The following is a 10,394-nucleotide window of genomic DNA, read 5'->3' on the forward strand; positions in this document are numbered from 1 at the left end:
GTCGGTTATCCGAAGGAATTCCAGTCGACAAATTTAAATTTTCGCCAGTGCTGTGGCGCTGCAATCTTTGGCTATGTCTTCGGCTACTCAAATATTTTACGTTTCTGATACTAAATTAACTTCTGAAGTATAATTTTTTATTGTTTTAATATTTTTCAATATATTTATTTTGTACGTACAAAATAAAAAAATAATTTTTAACGCTACAATAGTCTTTGTTAGGCTTAACATCGACGAAAATTCAACGCGAAGCAATATGCAACAGAGAAAAATGTCAAGATGGGATCAATTAATATATTTTTTCGTTTATAATCGGTTATCCGAAACATCGATTTTCCGAACAACCCCAGGCCCCAATTGATTTTGATAATCGACGCTCTACTGGATACATATAGGCTACATGCATACAAAGCCAATAAAAACGATTTATTCTAGCAGATGTGAATGATCGAAGTGTGGAGATTGGATGGATGAATTGATGGAATATTTCGGCGTTATCCCATAGAAAGTCCTCTCGAAAGGCATCCCTTGGTATCCAAGGGATGCCTTTCGAGAGTACTTTCTATGGGAATCTGGTTTCTACTTAGGTGTTAAACACGAAAAAACCTGGAAAACATAAAAGCAGCCCGTTGAATCGGCTTGAACCCACAATAAATTACTAGTGTTTAATGGTTTTGTCTATTCGGCCATTAATGGACTTTCTGTGGAAATCGTCTGCTATCCAAATAATAATGAATACAGTATTTTGAAAAATATATTAGGTTCTAAGATCTGAAACAGAGAAAATACTCTGTTTCAAAACATTGAAAAAATCTCACAAAATTGTACTTTGTGATCTGGATTTTCTGAACATACGATAACGGGTTTCTGAAAATGCTTGGTGTAATGAAGAACGGGCCTGGATATATCGAACGGTAGTCCGTCTGATATATCCGAACGGACTACCTCCGAAAAATACCTAGAAATTTTTGACTCGTCCGGATTTGAACCAGGGTTCCCCAAAACAATAGGCTGCAATCTAAACCGTTCAGTCATCAGGCTAATGAATCTGGATTGCGTGGAAATAATTGTGCATGAGCAGAGCTGCAAGTGTAACAAGATCCATTGGCGATCTATTAATATATATATAGGCCATTACGATGATATAACACCATAGAATTTGAACTATGCCAGTTGCATGGCTGAGGTTGTTATGGCATTAGCTTATCTCTAGGAGAATCGAGAACATCACATTCTTGAACAAAAAACTGAAAATTGACTAGTTACAGGTTTCTTTGCTCTCTGTTAGGTCGCCAGGTTTCTTGAATGTCACTGAAAGTTAGGTTTGGCACATTTAATAAAATCAAAATAAAAGGTTATAAACGTACTGTACTGTACAGCTTACACTTAGTACGCGCACATACCATTACAAAAATTCCAAATCAATAGACAATTTTCTGACCGATCATATCTTTTCGTTTTTGACGAGACGAGAACGAGAAGAGAAGGGATTTCACGACCGAAGACCCCAGCATCAAATCTAGACGGTGGAGAAACTCCAGGAATTTTTCGGGATTGGTCTGTTCCGGATATGTTAGTTCCATCCCTCGTTGACTTGCAATCTCATTACGGGCCTGAATGTACCCATAAAAGGCCCGAAAAAATGTCCTTTTGTTGTCCACAGGGCAGAAAGAACAAAAAGAAAAAAAATATATATCATAAAATTTTGATGTCTATTTTATAAACTAACTTTTAGAATAAAGTGTTTGCTAGTATAATACAACAAAATATTAATACACAAATTGAAAAGAGCTTTTTATAAGTCTATGCTCAGAAATATTTTCGTAACGAATTATAGAAATCATGTTTGGAATACTATTTTTGAATGCGTCTTTTTGTGATTAAATATATATCTTAAAAAGGTGTAAAATGTGCGTTTTGAATTATCATCATCAAAAAATAAGTACATTTATTTCTTTAGTGTAAATTTCTGGCATTTATGGTCTACATTTAAGTGTATCATAAAAACAGTAAATTTCAGAAAGGGTACTTTCCACGATATAAAGTCGTAGTTTATCGTGGTACAGTACTTCTATAAACACGAGCGAAGTCGGTTCCATTTGATGCAAAGACGACACGCTTTCACTCTGTCATACGAGCGGCGACGATTCAATATTAGGATATGATTGAGCAGTTTTTTATATTCAAGGAATAAATTTCCTACATATGAACTTGCTAATTAACATCCCTGAACGAAATTAGATAGATGACTGGCACGACTCTATTGCCAACAGGAAAAATACTGTATAATGNGTCTTCATCGATGGATTCGCCTTTGTTTGAAGATCCATTTCCAATTGCTGACGTCTCTTTGTTTCCATTCGCTTCTACAAAATAATAATTTAACAATTTATCTTTCGTAATTTTTATCATAATTATCATATTCAAATAAATTCATTATAAGAAATTTCATCCGGTTAATAAGTTTATATAGAAATATAGACTATATGTATAAGGCATAACCTGTAGAGGAAGACAGAAAGTAGTACCATTGTATAAACAGTGACGTAATATAATACAATTACTATGAAAATAAATTTGAACTCAGATCTCTCTCATTGTGAAAGAATTAAAGCATTCAAAATATGATACACTACAAAAATCTGCGTACGTTCAACGAATTGTCTGTGTTTTAATTGGACTTGAATACGGGTGCAGATTACGAGTTCGACTTCTATTAAATAAACGGGTTTCGATAATAATAATCACACCGACTTTATCGACTTTATATACAAGAATTTACATTTAACTTTTGTGTTACATATCACAATAATTCGAATTTAGTTCTCGATGTCTCAGTTCTACAAACGTTTATCTTACATTTAAACATTATCTGTCAATGTCACACTCTCAAAGAATTAAGAGAAAGCTTAATTTTAAAAATACGGATGAGTTGTATACAATATTGTAAGTGCTAATAACGTGTAAAATCTTCATAAAAATCGATTCTCCACCAGACGTGATGGGTGACCCACTTCTATTTTTATTTCTTCGACCTTTAATCATCAAAATTGAATAGCCTCGATGTCCCTTATGTTCAAGTTACCGTGAAAATTTCGGTTTATAATGTTTACTTTCCCGAAATATTAAACGAAATAGACGTAGTCTCACACTCACACATACACATATATTTAGGGAATTACTTTTTTCACTATTTCGTGTGCGTAGGTGTCAAAATACGACGATTCCAAAAACACTAAAGGTCAAATGCCTCACGATTAAATTATTATAGCAGCCGAAAAATAAAATTAATCCATAATTGGATTAATTTTATTTTTGTGTTAAAATTGCTTATGTGTTAAAATTGCAGAAAATTTAAAGATTATTAGAAATTTCTTGACGTATACTTTGACAGACGATAAATTACTTGTCAATTAAATTTGATATCAGTAATGAGTACACAGCAAAACAATGAATTATGTAAAAAAAAACAACATTGTGTCTTTTGCGATCATTTCATTCGTTTGTTCACTCCACCTGAATAATGTTTTCGGTGAATTTTTATTTAATGTACGTTAAAGTTGTTATTTAAACAGTAACAAATATCATTATCAAAAGTGTTTTTGATGAAATAAAATGGATCTTTCTAGAAATAAACATTTTGAAATTAATTTTTACTATTTTTGAATTGTTTCGAATATAATAAACTACGACACGCAACACACGAGAAAGACGGCGGGTGGATAATTAATATTATGTTACTAAATTTAAAGAGATTTTAACACAATGAGTTTAACATTAAATCATTCCTTAATAATTTTTAAACAAATTATTTTATGAATCGGAAAATTTTTTATAATGTATTTGTGACCTCACCTTTATCCAATACTTTTTCTTTATTATTTGATACTGATGGTTCTTCGTTTATTCCCAGTATTTCATCGGCGGCCTGTAAAAAGTGAAAAAATTCTGATTCCTCATACGATAATCTTACAATATTCGTAGGTTTTTTTTTTAAACTCAGAAAATATTTTTTAAATAATAAACAAACAATTTGCAGCCATTTTAAATAACGTATTTTATAAGATTGTGCATTGTTGAAATGGGTTTTTTCAGTTTTAAATTTTTAAATGATAAGAATTATTAAATTAGTTTCAATTAAATTGTAACTTACAATAAAAGACGATTCTCTTTTTCTCTTTTCATCAGCAATTCTTTTGCTATTCCGTCCCGCCAAAGCTCTTAGTTGCATGAGAGCATTTTTCATCTCTGTACGGGAATCTTCTATGCTTTTCTTTTTCGGATTAGATGGTAAACGTCCATCGCTATCATGGACTTCCATTTCAATATTATCATCTAGGCAATAAACACAGAAATTCGTAAAACTTTCTTCTCCACAATTCAAAAATTATATACGAATTTGAGAAAGAGAAACAAAGCAAAAAACAGAAAGTTTACACCAAATAAACAGATGAAATTTTTATTCTGGTAAAATATTTTGGAACTCTATTCTACAGCAAATCCACAAAAATATAAGATAAAAATTAGAAAAAAATCAATTGATTTCTATTTAGAAATTTTTTAATTTAAACGTGATATATCAGCATAAATATTGCATTGTGATTTGATATTATTAATTGTGTGGAAAGTGTAAGTTGTTTCGATCATAAAGTCAACTGAAAATGTAATATTACTGAAAAGTTATTCTCAGTCGAAGTAAATGAACGGATATTTATTAAAATATACTCAAAAGCTTACTTTATCTTAATTGATAGAAGTATTAAAAAGTGTGAATAAAATGTGCTTTATATATTCAGTTTTTAGATTAACTTCAAAACTGTAAATAATCAAATGTTCATTTATATTACAGTTGTGACAACTTTTTATAAGATTATTTTAAATTAACAAGAGATTTTAATCTTATTTTTGAATATCTTATCTTATTGTAAAAATGCTGTTGTAATTTCTGTTTGCTACTGTCTGTTTGCTATTCATCTTAATGGAACCCAATATTTAAATATTAGAAATGATGCAGAAATAAAATAATTGATTGTTATTCATTTGCATAAAATACGTTTAATGCCGTTTAATAATTGTTTCCAGCAGAAAACGAATGCAAAGTTAAATATCGTTTCACCGTATAACATTTTTATTGGGATTTCTAAACATGCCGTAGAATATTACTGTTAATTGCATGTCTTTATATTCATTGCGAACACGTTATTAAACAGTTAATTAATATAATTATACAATAAAAAGTATTTAACTTACTCAAAATATTCATTTTGTAAATTAAACTTTTGTATTCGCTAATTTTTCACTGAACAATCGCAGCAAAAGTATTCTCTATATTTATTGTTTATGTAACAATGGAAAACGGGCTTACCGAACGATAATAGCAGCGCGTGCTAAGAATTACGCATGTCGATCAATTTTATTTTGGGGTATTTATTTTTTTGGTGTGTAACTACAAAGTAAGACGAGTGCGATAATAAGTGAGAATGTTTGTTTGTCACTTCTCGGTCGTTCGATCAATTGCTACGGAACTCGGTACTTACTTTCAAATTCTTCTAATGTACTGTACATCATGTCGTACATTCCACCCCAAAATATCGATTGAATTTCTATAAATCAATTGATTTTTGTTTATATTCGATTTCCTGGATTACTCGTAGAGCCATTTATCGATAAAAATTTAACAAAATAATTAACTACAAGAAGGGGCATAATTCAATAAAATATATATTATATTTACCAAATTACTTCCACAATAATTTAGCGCGAAATAGATGCGTTAATAGGTCGTTAATGCGACAGATAGCACATACCAGTCGCCTGCGTGCAGTGTAGCAGTGTTTTTCCCCCGTACATCATACCTTTTCCGTTAGCAATAGAGCCGTGCCGGTTATGTATCTAACATCGTTTGGGGGAAAATTTTTGTATTGAAATAACATGAATTACGGTACAAATCGGAAGTTCGTATATAGCCAACTTCACATAAACTTCATTCCGGGATGCATCTTTCCTCGTACGTCACTCAAGTGTCGAGTTGCCGTAACCAAATAAACAAATGAATTTTAACCAGCGATTATTGATGCCAGGCTGCAACTTTTCGAATAGCGGAGGGCAAGGCTATACACGCTGTCATTGCAAAAAAGAAGTTGTAAAAGCAAGGGACTCTTGTGAAATTCAAAGTGTCATAACAGTTTAAGTTGTTGCAATAAATAAAATTGTATAACGTTAATCACATAATATATGTGTAAGTTTACTATTGCGTAGTCTATTATTTTTCTTTTCTAATTAACAATTTACTGCTCGTTTTAGGTTCAATAGTTTATTTACATGTGTTGTTACTTAAGCTTTCTCCTATTTTAACTATCGTTCTTCTTACGAAGGTTTTGGAGATTTCTAACTTTCAAGTTGTTTCGATCGAGGCACTATTTTCTTTCGATGGCGTCTGTTTCACTCTTTAGAATTGTGTGCTTACTACATCGGACTTATTATCGTGCTTACTATCTCCTTATAGATGGAACAGAGGGCCTTGTGGTAGTTACCTACCACAAGGCTCTGTTTCAGCCTAGGCAATTCTATCAAACGGTAGGTAACTACAACATCGTTTGATAGAATTGCCTAGGCTGAAACATTCGGAAAGGATAAATATCTACAAACTGTTCGGGATAAGGACTGCATGAATATAGATAGTCCATTTGTATGTTACTGTAGGCCTATAATCATACAATTTAGCAAAATCGCTATAAAGGAAATTGCCTTCAACTTTGACGTTAGAAACGATGACGTCATCTATGTTTATACAAAATATATTTTATCATCCTGCTATTGGACGCCATTTACTAAAATCGTTATAAAAAGTTTTAATTGGCAAAAATTTAAGCTTTTGTAATTTTGAGTAACATTTTAAATAAAATTCATTTGTTTCCATGCAATTTCATCTTTATAAGCATAAACTTAACCGCTCGGACATTCAGCCTTCATAATGGTAGTCTAAATCCTGTATCTAAAAGACCTAAAAGATTGAATTGGAGAAAACTGGTTTGAAATGGACTTTATTACACTTACATATAGTAGAATGACTTTTAGCAAAACTTTTGTAAAAGTTTGGTGGACATCAAAGCCGTTTAGTTTGAATTCTTGCTAGTACCTTTTATATTTATATATATATATATATAGGCTACATGCGTACAAAGCCAATAAAAACGATTTATTTTAGCAGATGTGGATGATCGAACTGTGGAGATTGGATGGATGAATTGATGGAATATTTCGGCGTTATCCCATAGAAAGTCCTCTCGAAAGGCATCCCTTGGGTACCAAAGGATGTCTTTCGAGAGTACTTTCTATGGGAATCTGGTCTCTATTTACGGTAGGTGTTAAACACAAAAAATACCTGGAAAACATGAGGCCAGCCCGTTGAATTGGCTTGAACCCACAATAAATTACTAGCGTTTAATGGTTTTGTCTATTCGGCCACTAATGGACTTTCTGTGGAAATCGTCTGCTATCCAAATAATAATGAATACAGTATTTTGAAAAATATATTAGATTCTAAGATCTGAAACAGAGAAAATATTCTGTTTCAAAACATTGTAAAAAATTGTACTTTGTGATCTGGATTTTCTGAACATACGATAACGGGTTTCTGAAAATGCTTGGTGTAATGAAGAACGGGCCTGGATATATCGAACGGGTCTGATATATCCGAACGGACTACCTCCGAAAAATACCTAGAAATTTTTGATTCGTCCGGATTTGAACCAGGGTTCCCCAAAACAATAGGCTGCAATCTAAACCGTTCAGTCATCAGGCTAATGAATCTGGATTGCGTGGAAATAATTGTGCATGAGCAGAGCTGCAAGTGTAACAAGATCCATTGGCGATCTATTAATATATATATAGGCCATTACGATGATATAACACCATAGAATTTGAACTATGCCAGTTGCATGGCTGAGGTTGTTATGGCATTAGCTTATCTCTAGGAGAATCGAGAACATCACATTCTTGAACAAAAAACTGAAAATTGACTAGTTACAGGTTTCTTTGCTCTCTGTTAGGTCACCAGGTCCCTTGAATGAGTTAGGTTTGGCACATTTAATAAAATCAAAATAGAAGGTTATAAACGTACTGTACTGTACAGCTTACACTTAGTATGCGCACATACCATTACAAAAATTCCAAATCAATAGACAATTTTCTGACCGATCATATCTTTTCGTTTTTGACGAGACGAGAACGAGAAGAGAAGGGATTTCACGACCGAAGACCCCAGCATCAAATCTAGACGGTGGAGAAACTCCAGGAATTTTTCGGGATTGGTCTGTTCCGGATATGTTAGTTCCATCCCTCGTTGACTTGCAATCTCATTACGGGCCTGAATGTACCCATAAAAGGCCCGAAAAAATGTCCTTTTGTTGTCCACAGGGCAGAAAGAACAAAAAGAAAAAAAATATATATCATAAAATTTTGATGTCTATTTTATAAACTAACTTTTAGAATAAAGTGTTTGCTAGTATAATACAACAAAATATTAATACACAAATTGAAAAGAGCTTTTTATAAGTCTATGCTCAGAAATATTTTCGTAACGAATTATAGAAATCATGTTTGGAATACTATTTTTGAATGCGTCTTTTTGTGATTAAATATATATCTTAAAAAGGTGTAAAATGTGCGTTTTGAATTATCATCATCAAAAAATAAGTACATTTATTTCTTTAGTGTAAATTTCTGGCATTTATGGTCTACATTTAAGTGTATCATAAAAACAGTAAATTTCAGAAAGGGTACTTTCCACGATATAAAGTCGTAGTTTATCGTGGTACAGTACTTCTATAAACACGAGCGAAGTCGGTTCCATTTGATGCAAAGACGACACGCTTTCACTCTGTCATACGAGCGGCGACGATTCAATATTAGGATATGATTGAGCAGTTTTTTTTATATTCAAGGAATAAATTTCCTACATATGAACTTGCTAATTAACATCCCTGAACGAAATTAGATAGATGACTGGCACGACTCTATTGCCAACAGGAAAAATACTGTATAATGTACAGGGGCACTACTAAAAAACTGAGAAAATTGTGACGAAAAGTTGCAGACCGGCATTGTGACGATGCCACAACAAATAATCGGTTGTTAGAATTAGTTATGTGGCCAGTCCATTTGCCATGCCCAAACCCATGACCAACTGCCAGGGTTTGGTGGTGGTTTTATGCACTCGGCTACCGGAACGCGCTTATTAAAATTAAGAAAGTACTGCTTAGAAATAAAAAAAACCCGAGTGGATAGATGTAGAAAATTAAATACTTATACAGTAGATTTTTCACAGGGTAACACTCGTTTTGCACACAGGCAAGTGCGATATGCTACCTGTCGCAGTAATTATATAGCGAATCTCTTTCTCGTTATATCAATGTCGCAGTAATTAAGTAAATATAATAGATATTAAAATTNCATTTTGTTGTTTCCTGCTAATAATATAAATATTTCGTCAATGAAATATGAAGATTAAATTATCCATAGTTTATGTAAAAATGTTGGTTTAAAAATACTACTACGAAAGTAATGGAAGCATAATTACAATAAATAATCGGAAATAATGAAAAATGATATAATTAAATCTTTTGAAAGAGTTAAAAATTTCCTATTAGAAAGACACGAGTGGTCTTCTGTAAATTTTATCAAAAATCGTTAAATATAAGAAATGAATTCAAATGCTGAACTTTTACAAGTGTGCATTAATCAAATTCAATGGATTTTGTAAACCACCAGCAAAAATGATCAAATGTTCGTTTGTAACACAAAATTCTTCAATAATTAAATATCTTAATTAGTCTTTTCATAACTTTGCCCATTCTTAAAGTAATATTTAAATATTTACAATTTGATTAATGCATTATTTTTTTAATTTTGAACATATAATTTATAACCCGAATGATTTCGTGCTGTCATTTAAAATGTATAGAATCGTTGTAGACACAGAAGAAAAAACGAAAATCTTAAATATACCAAAACACTATTCAAAGTGAAAGTTTAGCAAAGAATGACAATAAATTTATAAAGTAAAAAAATATTTAAAAAATATTTTCTTACTTCATCATCGTCTTCATCGATGGATTCGCCTTTGTTTGAAGATCCATTTCCAATTGCTGACGTCTCTTTGTTTCCATTCGCTTCTACAAAATAATAATTTAACAATTTATCTTTCGTAATTTTTATCATAATTATCATATTCAAATAAATTCATTATAAGAAATTTCATCCGGTTAATAAGTTTATATAGAAATATAGACTATATGTATAAGGCATAACCTGTAGAGGAAGACAGAAAGTAGTACCATTGTATAAACAGTGAGGTAATATAATACAATTACTATGAAAATAAATTTGAACTC

The 10,394-nt window shown here is 31.7% G+C and overlaps 1 protein-coding gene across 1 annotated transcript in view; it reads right to left on the bottom strand.

The window, feature by feature from the left end:
- LOC111636199 overlaps nt 1–5,343 on the bottom strand; it is an 11,635-nt gene extending 6,292 nt beyond the window's left edge. Inside the window, exons 1-4 of the mRNA XM_023381403.1 lie at nt 5,251–5,343; nt 4,154–4,335; nt 3,856–3,928; nt 2,283–2,366 (exon numbers count right to left, since the gene is read on the bottom strand). Coding sequence (XP_023237171.1) covers nt 2,283–2,366; nt 3,856–3,928; nt 4,154–4,335; nt 5,251–5,263 — 352 coding nt within the window. The 5' untranslated portion in view covers nt 5,264–5,343. The remainder of the gene's footprint in view (nt 1–2,282; nt 2,367–3,855; nt 3,929–4,153; nt 4,336–5,250) is intronic.
- Nucleotides 5,344–10,394: the final 5,051 nt, after the last annotated feature.

Source organism: Centruroides sculpturatus, unplaced genomic scaffold (genome assembly GCF_000671375.1).
Source record: "Centruroides sculpturatus isolate CEXI.00-Female unplaced genomic scaffold, Cexi_2.0 scaffold158, whole genome shotgun sequence".
Lineage (NCBI taxonomy): Eukaryota > Metazoa > Arthropoda > Arachnida > Scorpiones > Buthidae > Centruroides > Centruroides sculpturatus.